The sequence below is a fragment of the Psittacula echo genome, assembly GCF_963264785.1.
Source record: "Psittacula echo genome assembly, chromosome: 1".
In the NCBI taxonomy this organism is placed as follows: Eukaryota; Metazoa; Chordata; class Aves; order Psittaciformes; family Psittacidae; genus Psittacula; species Psittacula echo.
Window position 1 is genome coordinate 55,965,268 of NC_137735.1, and position 16,911 is coordinate 55,982,178.

Here is a 16,911-nt window from a genome sequence, read left to right on the forward strand (position 1 = left end):
ACAGTTGATTCTCACTTGTAGGGAACAAGTAGAACATATGGAAGAGATTATGAATATTGAACTCCTATTTGAGCCCTCATGTCAGAAGTTTTGGTTTAAAGATTGGTTTGTAGCTGTTGCAATGGCAAACAGTAGGACTGAAAATCACTGCAGTAACTTTCTGCAGAACACACCAACTGTTTGTAGATGCAGCTTCACCTGGTTTGTGTCAAGTTCAAAATGTGCAGATCTGAATGAACTTATATGATCATGATTTTGTTATCAGAGAGATGAACCATAATTTTTCCTGACGTTCCTGCGAGAATAAATTAATCCCTAATAATTTGGTAGTATCTCATTTCTAGTTTGAGGCATTTTATGAATGTAGCACTTTTTTTGCAGAAGGTGTTCATCATTTTAATAAATACCATAGTGAAATATTTGCTTAAAACCAGTGATTTCTAAAGTTGGTAAAAAAGGATATAAAGGAAACTTCCTTTTGAGGTGGTTTTTGTTTCATTTTTTAAATTTAATTTTTACAGTGACTTGTAGAGCATATACTTGTCTACCCCAACGAATGGGTTACCCAGGGGCCTGCGGTATTGTCGTGGTTTAAGCCCAGCGCTGATAAGAATGTAACTCAAACGGGTTGAGCAAGAACAGTCCAGTAATTAAGGTATAACACAGACCCACTACTGCTACCACCACCAGTAATAATGATAACAGAAGTAACAAGAAGAGAATACAACCTCTCACCACCCGCAGACTGATACCCAGCCCGACCCGAGCAGTGATCTAGCCCTTCCGGGTAACTGCCCCCAGTTTATATACTGGCCATGACGTGCTGTGGTATGGAATACCTCTTTGGCTAGTTTGGGTCAGGTGTTCTGTCTCTGCTTCCTCCCGGCTTCCCCTCCTTCCTGGCAGAGCATGAGACTCACAAAGTCCTTGGTCAGAGTAAAACATCACTGAGCAACAACTGAAAACATCGGTGTTATCAGCGCTGTTCCCAGGCTGAAAGTCAAAAATGCAGCACTGCACCAGCTACTAAGGAGAAAAATGACTGCTACTGCTGAACCCAGGACAGATATTTGCATGCTTGGTGTTTTTAAAGACCCAGCTAGGCCTGACCAAGTCTTGATGGTAGCTGTAACCAGAGTAGGAGGTTGTACCAGAGTTACTCCAGAGGTCCTATCCAAAAAAACATTGCTGTGATGATTTGTTGTACTGTTTTCTTTGTGTGTTTTCCAGTTTTTGGCTCATTTGAGATTATACTGGCATACAAACTTCGTGTTAGAGACCATTTTCTACACAGCACCCTGCAAATATTTGTCTGTTGTTTAAACATCTTAGGTTTATGTTCTATAGAGCTTTCAAACTACCTCATGTTTTTACTGTTTTCTTGTGTTTAGTTGTGTATGTTTCCTTAAGGCAGATGTTTTGATGAACCTGCCTTCTGGCAATTAGTAGGAGGCTTAACTTCTTTTTAAGTTTCTGAAGACAGCTGTTTCTTAAGCCTGAGTCTTTGTTTAGTTGTGTGAGATAATTAATTTATGTTGGGAAAGTGTTCATTATTTTTCATTTCTAGTGGCTTCAGACCAATTTCTGAGATATTTATGGAAATTCAGCAAGCTGTTTGAATGAATTCACTCCATGCTAACCAATTTTTCTATCTTTCCATCCCCTCAAAACTGCCTCTCTGATTTTTTTAAAGAATAATAAAATAATTAAAGTATCTTGGGCAGAGCAGCAGGAGAAATGAGCTGATGTTTTCCCTTCTGCAAAGGGAGAATATTAAGAGCAGGAAGATACTATTGGACGTTTCCTTGTCTATATTAAGTAATACAGAGTTTTCATGTTGGATATAAGTTTATGAATGACCTTACTGTTTTCTTAGATGGCCTTAAGTATGCATATGCTTTGTATAGTAAACAGGAGTGATGTGTAAAGTTAAGCTGGAAGTGCTGCTATTTGTCCAGCAGCCAGCTGTTCAGAACTGCTTGCTATGGGAGGGCTGAATGAAATAATGTCTTTGCTTCCTACTGTTCTTTACATGTAAGGCCTAGGGGACTGGAGTACAGTTCTGGGCTAGTGCCCACAGTTTCATTAACTTTTTTTTTTACATTTAAATCCTGGTCTCTGTTTCAAAGGTGGTTGAAGGGATTTGCGGATTTTCCTGACTGTTTGCTTTTATAAAGCATGTAAAAATAATGCAAGAGGCCATCCAGCAAAAAGCTGTTTAAGACACAAGTAAAAGGAGCTTTTTGTTATTAGAACCATTGATTAGGCAACAAGTGCCAATTGTATTTATTCATTGTCTTGGAAACTAAAGTTTTGCCTCTGCTTTGGATTTCAGGAAGATAAGTTAACCTCTGACAAACTAATACTTGATAAGCTTGAATACTTATAATTTTGTCCGAGCCATGTGTGCTTGTAGTGAAGAACTGGGAGCTTTTCGGTAGTGTTTCTGAAGTTACCTTGCATGCTCTTAGCCAGAATTAAAATATTTTCTGTTGTTAGGCAGCTTTCTGAATTGATATATCCAGATTGCTTCTATTGTTATTTAATACTTGCTCTGCAAATCTTCTAGGATGTATTTAATTGTGAATCAGTGCTGTGTTATGTGAAGGGCATTTTCCCTTACGCATAGTCCTTCAGACACATATTAAAATGTTGAAATTTTATTATATTTCCTTTTTATAAGCTGTATAAAACAGGAATGTTTACATGCTGCATGTTTTTGACCTGTCATGAAAAATTTCTATTTATGGCAAGATTGTTTAGCTTCACAATCTTTCTGTCATAACGGGTGCAGTGAAATAGCATTTGCTCGTAATGGATGACTGTTGCTATGAAGTATGATCCAGATCATTATTTTTATTTATTAAAAGGAAAAAAGTAAGTATTCTTTGTTCATTCCATTGGTTTGTCTTCCACTGAAGTATAATTACCTTGTGCTGATTATAGTCAACTTGTGCTTTACCTAATTTGGAAGGGTTTGAATGGGTGGTTTGGATTACTGACAACAATAAAAAGGAGCAGTTTGAACAGGAGCATTCTGCAAGATGCCCTGATTCTATTAGTGTGGATAAACAATGTGTCTATTGCCTCTCTAAAGGTAGCAGGAGTACCAATGGACCGTCTTTGTGAACACGTTTGATATGAAGCCTGGTTGTTTAGCGTGGTTTTTTTTTTTTTTGTCATAATAGTAAATTATGACAAAGAAATATCAATTATATCAAAGTAGTAAGCCGGAGTTGCTTAGCAAGTGGTCTGGTTCTATATAGTTACAGCGCTCTTCAAAGCTGAGAATGCTGAGGTTTTGGTTCTGACCCAAATTGTTTATCCAGAGAACTACAGACATATCAAAAGACTACTTGGTAACTGTGCTTGGCTGTGGTATGCTACCTGCAAAATTGCGCAGCTGGCATTCAGTAACAGGAACTTAATAATGGCTAAAGGGCTGTCATCTCAGGCACTTGTTCCTTATTAATTTTGTGCTTGTAGTATGAGAAAGCACTGGAGGGAAAAGACTAAGGAAAGAGAAATGCAACTTGAAAATAACTTTTAAAAAAAAACCAAAACAACAACCCCAAACTGTCATATCTACTTTTAATTGAAGTTTATTTATTATTGAATGCAATTCTGCAGGTTATACAAACTTTAATGCTGATCATCAGCATTTATGGTGGCAGACACTTAACATGGCAGAAACAGATGCTGATCTTCAGCATCAGAGGTTAAAACAGTACGTACCCGAAGCTGGTGACTCACTTAAAAGCTATATAGGAGAACATCCTAGTTAGCTGGATATTCAAGGGAATTAATTGTTTACTGTCTAAACTGCAGTTCATTTTGGTTGCCTCCCACCCCAACTTTGGTAAGAAAGTTAATTAGAAAAAAAAAAAGGAAGGAAAACAGTTAATTGATGAAGCAGCTACTATGCCTGAATTAAAATCTTACAATGGTGTCATGTAATTTCTGTATTACCTATGAACTCTTGAATGGTTTGGGGTTTTTTTTTCCCTTTTAACTAGCATGAACGACGTGAATACCAAAGATGCTCATTTAATACAGTAAAATTGATTGAATTGGCTGAAATGTTCATAAATTTCAGATTTAACGGGCTCAAGCTGTAAGTGCTGTGATAACTGCAGTGTAGGTCAGGCAAACTACAGTTCTGTAGCCTGGATTTTTCCATGTGCTGTTGTTTGGAAGTCATACCTAGCCACTGTGAAACGATGTGGTTATTTGCATATTAAAATGTCAACAAATTATGACTCAGTCATCAAACACTTTGCAGTGTGGGATTTAATTTTTGTAATGACTCAAATGCAAGATGAAATTTCAAGGATAAAGTTCCTTTTCATCAGGGTAAGTGTTTTGGAGGGATTCCTGCAGCCATGAATCTTTGTACTGTAAACAGACACGGCATGTCACGTTAAGCAGAAAGAACTGCTGTTCATCCAGCAGCCAGCTGTTTGATTGCTTGACACATAAGGGCCAAATGAAGCGTGTCTGTCTTCTAAGCCAGCTTTTCCTGTTTCAGAATTATTAGTGAAGGCTGTCTCTTATTGATAAGCAAATTAGATACAAGAATCATCCAAATTGTTAATGTATCTAATATTTAAAATTGTTTTGGTTATTTAGAAGCTGTGGTTGGTATTAATGAGATTTTATAGATATGTATATATGTGTATATATATATCTCCATCTCTCAGAAGGTGTCCTTTGGTCTTTTCTTCAACTACTTGTGATTCACTACTTCTTACTACACAGAGGCACTTAGCTCTTACCTTTTCCTTTACGACCAGTTGTAGCTACTCAGCATAAGGAGCTCAGAAAGGGAAATCTGTGTTCTTGCATGCACTGTGAAAAGGCTGCCTTATAACTGCTGAGAGCTGATTCCCTGCAGGCAAGATCCTGCTGAGCAGCTGTGAGTGTGAATGGCAGGGGCTTCTGGCCCTTGTTCTGACCTCAGCAAGGAGCCTGCCTCTGGTTCCTGCTGGGGAAGGAGCTCTCCTGTTTCTGCTATTATCAACCTGCTTGTAACTGTTCTTTCTACTCTTTAACAACCACTCTCAGCCTCTGGTGAGCGCTGAATTCAGCAGGAATTAGCTGTTCCCCTTTCTCAGCAAGGCAGTAGCTGTCAATCAATATATTAAGCTTGTGAGAAGTAAAGAAACCATTTGATTCTTGTTTCGTTGTCAGGCAGTGACATCTGCGTCTGAAGATGAAGCCAGTCCTTACCTCACAAGCCTGAATGTTGCTGAGATTTGGCATAATATTGTGCATAGATAAACAAGCACTTCTTTAGGGGTTAGAGGCCTTTTTCACATCTAGTCCAGTAGGGTCAGTTATGAGGTCCTGCAGCTGCTCATGAATTCTGAATAGAATCAACCAAGTTGGAAAAGACCTGTAAGATACATTGACTACTCTTTGTGGCATCATTACCTTAAAGAAGTGAAGGTAAGGGAGAAAGCTGAAGGAAAAAAAGGAAGGGGGGAAAAAAGAGAAAGCAGTGCGGGAGAGGCGATAGATGAATAAATGTGAGAAGTGACAGAAAGGGTAAATGCAATTTTTATCTCACAGTTGTGTCATGACATATTTGATATATTCCTTGAAATCCCATGATTATATAATAATACTGCTTTCATTTTAAAACAAAACAGTTCCCTAATCTTTGGGATTCTGGAAAAATAGCTTGAAAATGTGAAGCTCAAGGGCTTCAGAATGAAAAAGAGGATGAACAGACATTGTCAGCTGAAATGTATGGTAGCTCAGAATTTTGGAACTAATCTAGTGTTTTAGGAGAGGTGCTGAGATACAAATTTTCTAAAGATCGCTGTTGGCAATCTTATGTGAAAAACTTAGTAGAGCATGACTGTAGCATACATACCAGTGTGGATAACACTCATTAATTTGAGTACATGTAAAGGCTTCATAATGTAGTGCAAAAATGTTCAAAAATCAGATAAATACTAGATAAGATGTGTAAAAATAATTCTAGCTGTTTGTGTCTGGATTGCTTTTTGTTGAGTATTCAGAAGATGGGTTGTGAAGATGAGCAATTGGAAGAAACCCAAAACCATTTATAAGTAGAACATAGTTACATTCAGGAGAGCCTAGCATTAATTTTAGTTTCTTTTTACTGGCACGTGTTGACCTTTTCTTTAAAAAAGGTGATTTATTCTTTTGTTGCTTAATATCCTCTAATACAGAAAAGGAAGCAGGCCAAATTCCTGCTTAGGTTGTCAAAGGTCAGTTTTCATAGCTGTCTGACCTTTTTAGACTACACCAGGATAGTGTATGTGGGATGAAGGATTTTCTATGCCTGAAGTGATGAAGCTATTTTGCAAAGCTTGCCTTAATAAAGAGCAGATTGGTTAGTAAGACCAGGAGGAACTCCTATCTAAAAGTGCAATAAAACACTCATTCAGTTGTCTTTCCTGTCCTTTCTATTATTGTCCTATATCTATATATTTTAAACCATGCATCATAGCTATCTCTTCTCCTACTCCCTTGACTGTAGCTAAAATTTGATCATAAAAGCATTTATATAGTAAAAATGATGTGTACTCTTGAGGTTTTCTTTTCTGGCCTTATCTGTTGACTAGAAGTGCATGCTATACATTCTCCAGAAGGATAGTTTATAGGCTTGTGATGTTTGGGGTTTGATATTTCTGGTTGGGTTTTTGTCCCTGTCCCATGTCCTCTCCCAGCCCCCTGAATGCTAAAATGTTATTTTACATGTGTGCACATTAGTAATTTCATGGATGCTGTTAGTTCTGTTAGGTTTGCAGGAACATTCAAGTATGCAAAGTCTGGTCTTTGCAGAGTGAAGACTGATGTATTCTGAATTGCGAAGTGCAGAGCGGCTATGTATTCCCAGCTGTATTGAGGCTCTGGGCACCAAATGTTGGCTTTTGTGAGTCCATTTGTTAGTCCCATCCTTCTCAGAGGATAGTTAAAAAGTTAAAAACCAGAATACCCCAAGCCAGCACAGCTTTCCTGAAAATCTAAAGCTTGTTATAATGAACTGGAAAAGTTAAGATAGAAAGTAACTATGAAAATATCCAGTGATCTTGTAGGAAAAGGTAAATCGACTCTGTGCCAAGACACCATACTAGCAATTTTCTTCATTTAGTAGGGGTTGTTGCTTTTAGTAATATATGTTGCGAGCAAATGTGTTACCTCCTTTAAAAATTAAGCATTTACATGCCCTTTTGCCAATAATTAAAGGCATGTGGGGTGTTTGCAGACCTCATAGTTCCTGAATATGTTTTGATAAGCATCCACTCAGGGGAAAAAAATGAACAAAAGAAGCAAACAAACAAAAAAAAAAAAATCAAACAAAATAATAATAAAAAATCCCCGCTCCTTTGTCTGAACTGTTTGGCTGAATGTGGCTGCTGATTACTTCAGTTCGTAAAACTGCACTCTGGGCAGCCAGGGTCTCCTTCTGTCTGCTTCAAACAGGCATATTATAAAAGAAGTTATTTTGTAAATGGTTAGTAGCAAAAATAGAGGAAAGTGAGCTTTTCTCTAATGCAGCCTGATCTGTAAAACAGTGTTTTCCTTTAATCTTTAACTCATGCTTTTGTTCTCCAAGAGTGAATTGAGAGAGAGCTTAATAATGGAAGGAGGTGGGTTGTAGAGAACAGCAATGAATGTACAGTTCATTCTTAAGATACAACCAGTGTTGCTGGTTTTTATTACTCACTTGCTCCATTTTACTTATGTCTGTGTAAAGTAGGATATTTCATGATAGGATTAGTGCATTAAAATTCTGATTCAGAAGGAAATATTTACACCATCATGCAATCAGAACTAGATTTTTTTATTATTATTATTTTTTATATTTGACCCAACTTTGTTACTTTTGAAATGAAATCAGATGGAAAACTCTCTTAAGAGGAAATCTAGTTAAACCAATGCAGGAAACCCAAGCTGAGAAGAAACGGACCACTGGCATTTTTCTAGTGTACCTATATTATATTAGCTAATGTTGAATATCTGCATTGTTTTTTCTTAAAATACTTTTCTATACAAGCATGTGCATATATATATGTAAGTATATATCTCTATATGTACATATCTCTGTATATCTCTCTATATACATTTTATAGGTGTATCTATGCATATATATACATCTATATATATAAAAATATAAATGCATTTTCATATCCAGTGTGTGGTAAGAAGGTTTAGAATAGCAATTTCCAGAAGTAAAGGAAAAGCAAATGAGTAAATAGTAATACCGAGATACCTAATCTTGTAGCCCATTGAACGAATGTTTTAACCTCTGTAAAGAAACATGACAATTTAAATGGAATAGAATGGGCTCCTGTTTCTCTGAGAACGAAAATGATGGATTGTCTTGAGTTACACGTGTAGGAGAGTTAGGAAGTAAGTGATTGCTCATCATAGGTGCTGTTCTGCTTTACTTACGATTTCTTTTGAGAATTGTTCGGTGAACTTACCTGAAAGCTCTTTTTTGTACCTTAGGATTCTTTTTATATTATATCCAGAATTACGGAAAAGGATGGTTAGTGTTGTTCCTTGGTGATACAAGTAGTAGAGCTTATCTTTTAGTCTGATTTTTGCATAGGAATTTATACCTGATTAAATAGAGAAAGTGAGTTACACTTTGAGGGCTTCAGTCATGGCCGTATGCATAAAAAAACCTACAGTAATTGTTATAAGCAGTCTTTGTAAGTCCAGAACAATTCTGTTCTGTCCTAAAATGCTGTTTTGTTTTCTGGGACAGCGTCACAGTGTCTAGAGAAAGCTGAGGAGGAAGCTGAAATGTGTGTATACCATGTAAATGTGGAGTACAGCACTAGGGCATACTTGAATCAACGCTGAGACATACTTCATGAGCACCTTACAGAGAAACAAGCTGAGGATCCCTAAAATGTGGTAGTAGAGACAAAGAAATAGTAGACAAAGTAGTAGCAGAGACAAAGAAATTTGAGTTTAACACTGCACTAACAGGGCTTTTACTGCTCAAAGAGCCAGTACTGTTGCCATCATCTTGTGTAACTGGACCATTTTGCCTTCCCTTGTAGATATGTCCCTTGAAAACGCTTGAGCATTTAGTTCTTCCAGTATGGAGATCTCTGGCCTCTCTGTCTTGATATCACATTGCAACTCTTTCAGATGGTCTGCGGAGCCACCTGCAAGCTGCCTTTTGGGTGTATATACATATCTTAGGATGAAGGTCTTGGAAAGGCAACAATATCAGTAGAAAAAAATGGGGGGAAAAAAAAGGTTTGGTGTAGTTTTCTTTACAATAAATTGTAAATTGTAGTGATTTCCAGCATAGAGCATTGGCTGCAGAAATACTTAATACTTCGTGATGCTTCAAAGGAGGTCTTTTTCGTTTCTGATGATTCTGTTCCCTAGCTTGCCAAAGTGTTAGATTCTTAGTCTTCATACATTGCTGTAGGTAGGACAACCCAGAAATATCTCCTCAATATGATGAAAATGCTAACGAAATAGCTGCTTAAAATTCTTTGAAGCTGTTCTGGGTTAAATGTAGCCATTAACTTTTCTAATAGAGTGATTTGAAATATTCACCTATTGCGCAAATTATATTAAATTTTAAAGGGAACTGATGTAGTGGAATATGAAAAACAGTGCCTTTTTTTTTTTTTTCTGTTTACTAATTTGACTGATGTTTTCCTTGTCATTGTTAATTCCAGCAGATTCAGTATCCCACATTGCAAGAAAGACTTTTATGACCAAATTCAGCACAGTTTGCATTTCTGTTTTTCAGCCTTGATTCATATCTATTTCGTATCTTCATAAGTTCATAAAATTTGATTTTAACATGTCAAATAATTTAGCATTGGGCTGGACCAGACTTAATTTTTTTGAGTGGACTTAAATTTCTTTTTCATATTTAGGTGTAACTTTAATACAAATGTTGGCAAAGGAAAGACAGAGAATTCTCAAGATGGAGAAGCAAGATTATTGCTTTGTCTTGTGTGTCAATATAAAATAGTAAAAAAAAATACACAAAATCCATTTTCAAACCTAGCTGCTGTTGAGAGCTTTTGAATGCTGCATTCGTGTCAGAACTCAAAGTGTGACCCTTAGACTTTATGCACTTAGTGAAGGAGTATATTCTTTGTAAATAAGAGGCAGACTTCCAGTGACAGACACTTTCTAGTCCAGCATCAGTGGTAACAGCCAGACTGAATTATTTCACAAAGCTATGCAACAATAAGGGAGTTGGACATAAAGAAAACAATTTCTACTAAGCCCAACAAGTGGAGGGCCAAGGTCAGTGTCGTTCTACAGTCTAGACTGCTGTGAGGAATCAGGGACATTTTGTGGTGTTCATCTTTTTACAGCTACTCCAGAGTAGGAGCCTGTTTCAGTAATGAAACCATACTCAAAGCAATGTAAGTTTTTGCTTTTAAATGGGCAGATGTTTATAAATAGGAGATACTCAGGTCCCAATGACAGGATGTGGTCAGTTTGCGGTTCCATTCTTGGGACGGGGAGGAAGGGAGACAGGTCAGTGCAGTGAAAAGGGGGAGGTGGAAAGTGGCCCCAGACTGGAGGAGGGGAGGGCAGGTCTTCAATTTTCAGCACTGGCTCACACAGATTGAATTCAAGCATCTGAAGATGAAGAAGAATATTGTTCAAGTAACCAAGGTGATCACTGGACTACAGCAAAGTTACTGTCCTTGCTAATTACATTTATTGCAAGATTTGGAAGAATTCTTTAAAAAAAGTATTATTATTTCTGACCAGTAAGAATATTTCTTTGTGACTGAATGCCAGCTGAGCTGGCATCCTTCATCTGTTTGAATTCTGCTTTTTCTACCAGTTGTATGGGAACCACTGTACAGCTGTATTAATCTGATGAGTACTATACGTAAAAAGAAAAAACTCACCTATAGCGCAAACCCACAACAACCACCCCTAAAACAAAGAAGCAAGCAACCTCTCTACCCTCCACTAGGTATCAAAAATAGTGTGGCAGGAGACAACACTATCAAGGTGAAGGAGATAGGAGATGAATGTTAAGAAATAATTAGAGTTTGATGAATTATCATGAAGAACTACCAGAAAAAACCCAAACCAACCAAACTTTGTTTTCAGAAAAACTTGTTCAGCTTAGTATAAAATAATAAAACTGTCACTTTTGCTTTATAGTTACTTCATCTTTTTGCGGTACTAAGATTAACTCTCCTTAATCAATATAGCTATAAATATACCCTACCTGAATTTCCATGAAAAGTAGATTCACTTTATCATTTGAATTATTCAGTTGAGGCTTATGGAAAACCTAGTAGAAAGATACTTGTGCTAAAATAGTACAAGCTTCATATAGCAATTCTGCTATATGGAACAGGTGAATGTATGTATTATGTGTTACATATAACGTGTTTTGGTAGTGGTGCATTTAGTCATACTTTGCTATGACTTAAAAGTTCAACAGGGTTAAAGTCTTAAAGGTGATACTTGGGGTTTGCTTATTTAAGGAAACTTTAATGACTTTTCATGTTTAACTTGAGATATACGGAAGTATTATTTGAGGACTAAACAATTGTATGAGCTTGAACACTGGCAAAAGGTAATATAAAAATAAAGGGCTTTTTGCCTTCTGAAAAGTTTCTTTGTGCCAAAATGAAGACTTCGAAGTGCTACAGAGACTTTAAAGCTCTGCTTGACAAGAGCTGAATTAACAGTAATGTTGGATTTGTGAAAACAAATAAAATATTTTTGTATGACCATTAATTCAAAATGAAAATGAATCTTTCTGGACTGTATGGCAATCTGTCAGTCAGGTTCCTAAGAAGAGAGCAAACCATTTTATGTGGGCCTTTCAGAGTGTTGTAGGAAAAGGTCACGTTCATTAAGGTTTTGCCTTGTAGGGCTAAATTTCAAGCTACTTTCTCCCTCATTGACCTTGGAGACCACAGTTGGCATTATTGATCATCACAGGGCTTAGAAATGCGAGATGAGTTGTAGCATTTTTAAATGCAGAAGTTTTAGTTATATTTATTGCCTGTTGCTCTAATGAAGGTCTAGTTAGCCCTGCTAACTAACACTATCTACAGGCTGCACCACAGCTTGCTGTGTTTCTGTAATTCTAGCTACCAAGCTCAAAATACAGAGGTAGAGCAGACAAAAGACATACTGAATCCAGCCTGGTTTTCTCAGTTTTTCAGGGGAATGTATGCTACTTACTTGTCTGCACAGTAAGGGAGGATGAGACCTTATTTGTTGGTGGCCATGAAGAGTTAATTTTCAGAGGGTTTTTAAAGGCTATAGGCTAATGTATTTTTTTTAATATTTTTTATTAATTTAATACTCAGGAGGTGGACTGAGCACTCAGGAGGTGGGTCTGTTGTTGCTGATGAAGCTGGTTACCATTTTACGTTTGGATTTTAATGATTGTAGGATCTCTTTGGTAACCTTGCACAGTATGAAAATTCGATGGCATTTTGCAGGAGTTGTACTTGGTATTAATAAATCCCAGACGTCACAGCAAAACCGTAGATTTTGAGAATAAGAACAGAGAAGTGGATAAGGAAGAAAGATCATTTGCATACGTGGATTTTTGTGCTGCTTGTGGCATGACAGGTGTGGTCTGTCCTTCCCTGTTGTACAGGAGAATGGCTCAGAGCATTTCTGCTAATTGCTGTTGAGGGGCAGGAATTGGAAACAAAATTGTCTACCTGGTCCCTCTCATAATTAGGAAAATGGAAGTTGAAATTGGATATAAGAGAGCAATTCAAAAGCTACCAGGGGAAAAAAGCTTTTACAACAATCCCATTAAATTAATTGTGGCTGTTACTTGAGCTTGGGAAGCCTTGCAACTTTATACTGTGAATGAGCTTTAAGTACTTTTATTACTTGTTTTCAACAAAGACAAAGAAAATTTATGAAGGCTGAAATTTGTTGTTGGTTGGTTGTTTTTATTAATTATATTTTTAAGGTAACGCTGTGAGAACCAACCCCTGTTAAAAATTAGTTACAGTATAAATGGAGCCACCTAAGTTTATTTGGCAGATTTTGTTTTACATTTTGGACAACAGAGCTCACTTTTTAACTTCACAGTGTATTTCTAACTAAGGGATTCTGTGTGCTTTGGCTGACTTGAGATTAAAAGGGGAAGTTCATACTGAATCTGGTAATAGATAAACTCTGTTTATGCTTTTATCATGCTTTCAGAAACCCTTTCCTGGTTTTAGCTGAACCTAAAATTTTATCCAGTACTGATCAAGAGTTATGTACACAGAGAACATCCTTGTGTGCTTTTTAGTACAGGATTTTCTAGGTATTAATATCACAATACCTGTTTACCTAACAAATTAGAGATTTGACCCCACAAGCTGAATTTCTAGCTCAAACACTGTGATAGCACACGGTTTTGTACATGCTGGAATGTTGCATCTTGCATTGACTGCAGTTAGAACTGTAGGTGTTGAGAATGTTTGGACATTAATCAAATAGAAGCATGAAAATTGGAGGTGAGCTATGGAGCACTTCAAATAGATATTTGGCACGCAAGGAATGAGGTTTTACAGCATAGTCTTTCATAGAAGGTTTTTCCAAGGATCTACTCATGTAAAGGAGATAATTCCTTAAAATGTATTTAATATTTTATATCATGTGGTGAAGGAGTCGTATCCACAGTCCTTGTATACATTTTTGTCTTTAGAAAGCTTAATTTTTGGAGACTCTTCTTTATGGTAACTTTCACAAAGTGTAAAAAATATTTGAAATGGAACAGTGATTTTATTTTTATAAAATGTACTATTTTATACTTACAAAGTTGCTAAGAAGTGAGGAGCTTGTGTTCCGTCTCTTAATTCCCATTAGATAGTAATACACGTTTTAAGATGTCATTGTGCAGTTACCTAGGAATATTTTGTTATGTCATTACTCTTTTTTAATTACTGTGCAGTAATTGTGCCGAATGAACTCTGCCCTACTTCCTTTGTCTTCTGTTGTCAGTTTTTCTCCTCTCTCTGAGTATATTCTCTCTTTTCCAGTATAGAATGTAACATCTTGAAAAGTGATTTTTTTTCTTATTCTACCCAGAGCAGTGTAGTGATGTTATCTGATGAGTTTTTTGAATTTGATGGATTATGTGTAAAGTGAAATGTTATTTACAGTAAAATACAATACAAACCATTGTATTTTCAGGGTAGGGATTTAAACAATAAACTGTATAATAAATGCAATTTATGATGATGATAATTGAACTGCTTTTGTAGTAACCAGAAAACTTCACTGATTTGTGGGTTTTATTCTAAACTGATCTTCAGTACTGGGAAAAATGTATTTTTAATAGGCAAAGTTAATTAATTTAATACAAAACTTGAGAGTGCCCATACTCAACTATAATGTGATGCTCCAAATAGGAAATATGTTCATATTTCAGAAAATATTAGGATTGTGTGGTACACTTAAACCTCCTCCTTCGTGAAAACTCATTCAAGATAGTTATTTCAGTACTTTTTTTCCAATTGTAAAGATGAGCTCCTGAATATTTTTACTGTCAATATCTATATCAAACTCTGCTTTCTGAACGAACAAAGAGTATTAAATAGGTCTGTCAGCATTCTGTTAGCCCCACTGAGACAAAATGCATCTTTACAAATATGTGAGTGCTGACTAAACAGATCTGTTGTATCTGAAGCACATTTGGAAGAAATCAATAGTTTTGCCATTTGTGGCTGTGTTACAGATGTGATGAAAAGCCAGACTTTGCTATGTAGGAGTAGTATCTTCTTGTACACACAGTAATTAAAGCAAACAAACCTGCTTATTACAAAAAGTGAAAATTGACAGCAGAAGGAGTAGAACTTTAAAAATCAAGATGCTTTAAGGATAGTGTATAGGTAAAGTAAATAGGAATTTATTCTGGCACCCTTACTGTGAATGTGCTTGAGCTCTGTTTCTGAGCATGATTCACAGGTTTGGAACATAATCAGGCTAGAGCTTACACTGAGTTGATTACTTTATATGAAACTTATATGCGTCTGTTCATAAGGATACATTAAAGCAACAACTAGAAAGTAAATTCTTAAATATGCCAAAGGTATAGAGAAAGATCTACCAAATATTTGTGAATTTAGCTAAAAGTGGATTTGAATGCCCAAGAGTTCCAGGCAGTTTTTAGTCTCAGTCATAATTTTCAATTGCAGTCCTTTGCCATTACCTATCACAATTACCATTTAAAATTATTAATGTTGAGAACTGCTGATCACTACCTAGGCATTTTATTTGTCATCCCCAGGAAAGATGTCCAAAGACCGGGCTCTAAGGAAGCAGCAGCAATTGAATAATTTGGCATCAGCAGTGACAAAGCTTGCTAAGCCTGGAGATGTGATTGTGGATTTTTGCAGTGGAGGGGTAATGTATATTTTTGTTTACATGATGCAGTTTCTTTCAGCTTTCATCTTTGCAGTTCCAGCTGGTTGCTGCTGCAAAGCAAAAGAACACATGCTGAAATTTTAGCTGCTTTCAAAGGTTCTGTCACTGGTTAGGAGATGTTTATCACGTATGAGTCAATAAGAGGAGACACTGAAAAGTGACTCGGATGTTTTTCTTTTCACAGGGCCATGTTGGAATTGTTCTTGCTCACATGATGCCATCATGTCAGGTAAATTCTGAATAAAAAATAAAGAGGGTATGAGCTTTGGGTCTCTGGTAATCATCTTAGAAAGACGTGCATGTAGAGAGAATAAATACAAAGATGTAGGTGTCTCAGCAGAGGACTTAGATTTGAAACATGCAAATTTTTAGCATGATCCCAAATGTGTGCTGTGCTTTCCTGAGAAAACAGAAGTTATAGGAAAATATAAAATATTTGCAAGCTGATTGATACCGGCAAGTATTAAATGCCTTCCACTGTTGTTGTGCTTCCTACTAATAATTTTGGAGATCTTGAGCTCTGCCACAAGTAATTTTGAGGTTTTCTCAACGAAACTACAAAGTTTTGTGCTAGTTGATGATGTACATTGATTTCTTAGTGTTATTTTGCCTTACTTTCTCCTGTTTATTTAATCTAGGTGGTGCTCATAGAAAATAAGGAGTTGTCTCTGATCCGTGCTAAAGACAGAAGTGATGAATTAGGTTTAAACAATGTTTGGTTCATTCAAGCAAATTTGGACTATTTTAGTGGGGCTTTTAACATTGGGGTAAGCGATTATAATTTTTCACTTCAAAACTTCAGTGTCTGATGAATTGTTCTTGAAACAACTAAAATATGTGGGAGAAGAAAATTCTGTATGTCCTTACAGACAGGTGGTTTTGACATTAGGAGAGGTACCATTGTTATATTAATGTGCATTAAATTAGTTTTATATTTTTTACCTGTTTCAAGTTAGCACTACTTCTATATCGTATGAGTGAAGAAAGAGGTAATGTTTGTATCTTGTTCCTTTGACATCAACTCTGCATTACTTGGCTGTTTTCTTATTTGTTATCTGGCAGGAGTTCAAAAGTAGGTTTTAAAAGTGTCGACCACTTCCTTGTTGCTCCACATAACGTTTCTGCCCTTATGAATTGTTAGGGTAGTGAAGACCAAGGTTCTGAAACAACCTGTTGGAGTGCCAAATGAACTGGTACATTGCACTGTTACATGTTGTAGTACAGCCATCAGCCACAATAAAGGATTTCGTTCTATAAGTGAAGGCTGCCAAATACTTGCATGCAATGCTCATTTACATGCTGTGACACCCAGAGGAGTCTGTGAAATCTTACTCTGTTTTAATACTTCCATAGTACTCACAGGATCTCAGCTAATTTGCGAGAACAAGTTGAAAAGTTTAAGGTTTGGTGGGGGTATATATTTTTGAACATGTTGAGTTCTTTCCTTTTTAAGATCACTAAAGTGAACCTGAGGTTTCATGAAACATTCTTTTGCCTTCACTTTTCTGTGTGCAGTGGGCTGTT

The 16,911-nt window shown here is 36.5% G+C and overlaps 1 protein-coding gene across 1 annotated transcript in view; it reads left to right on the forward strand.

Annotated features, from left to right (window-relative positions):
* GSTCD (glutathione S-transferase C-terminal domain containing) overlaps positions 1 to 16,911 on the forward strand; it is a 56,455-nt gene that overhangs the window by 28,045 nt on the left and 11,499 nt on the right. Inside the window, exons 6-8 of the mRNA XM_080619689.1 lie at positions 15,251 to 15,366; positions 15,572 to 15,616; positions 16,026 to 16,154. Coding sequence (XP_080475815.1) covers positions 15,251 to 15,366; positions 15,572 to 15,616; positions 16,026 to 16,154 — 290 coding nt within the window. The remainder of the gene's footprint in view (positions 1 to 15,250; positions 15,367 to 15,571; positions 15,617 to 16,025; positions 16,155 to 16,911) is intronic.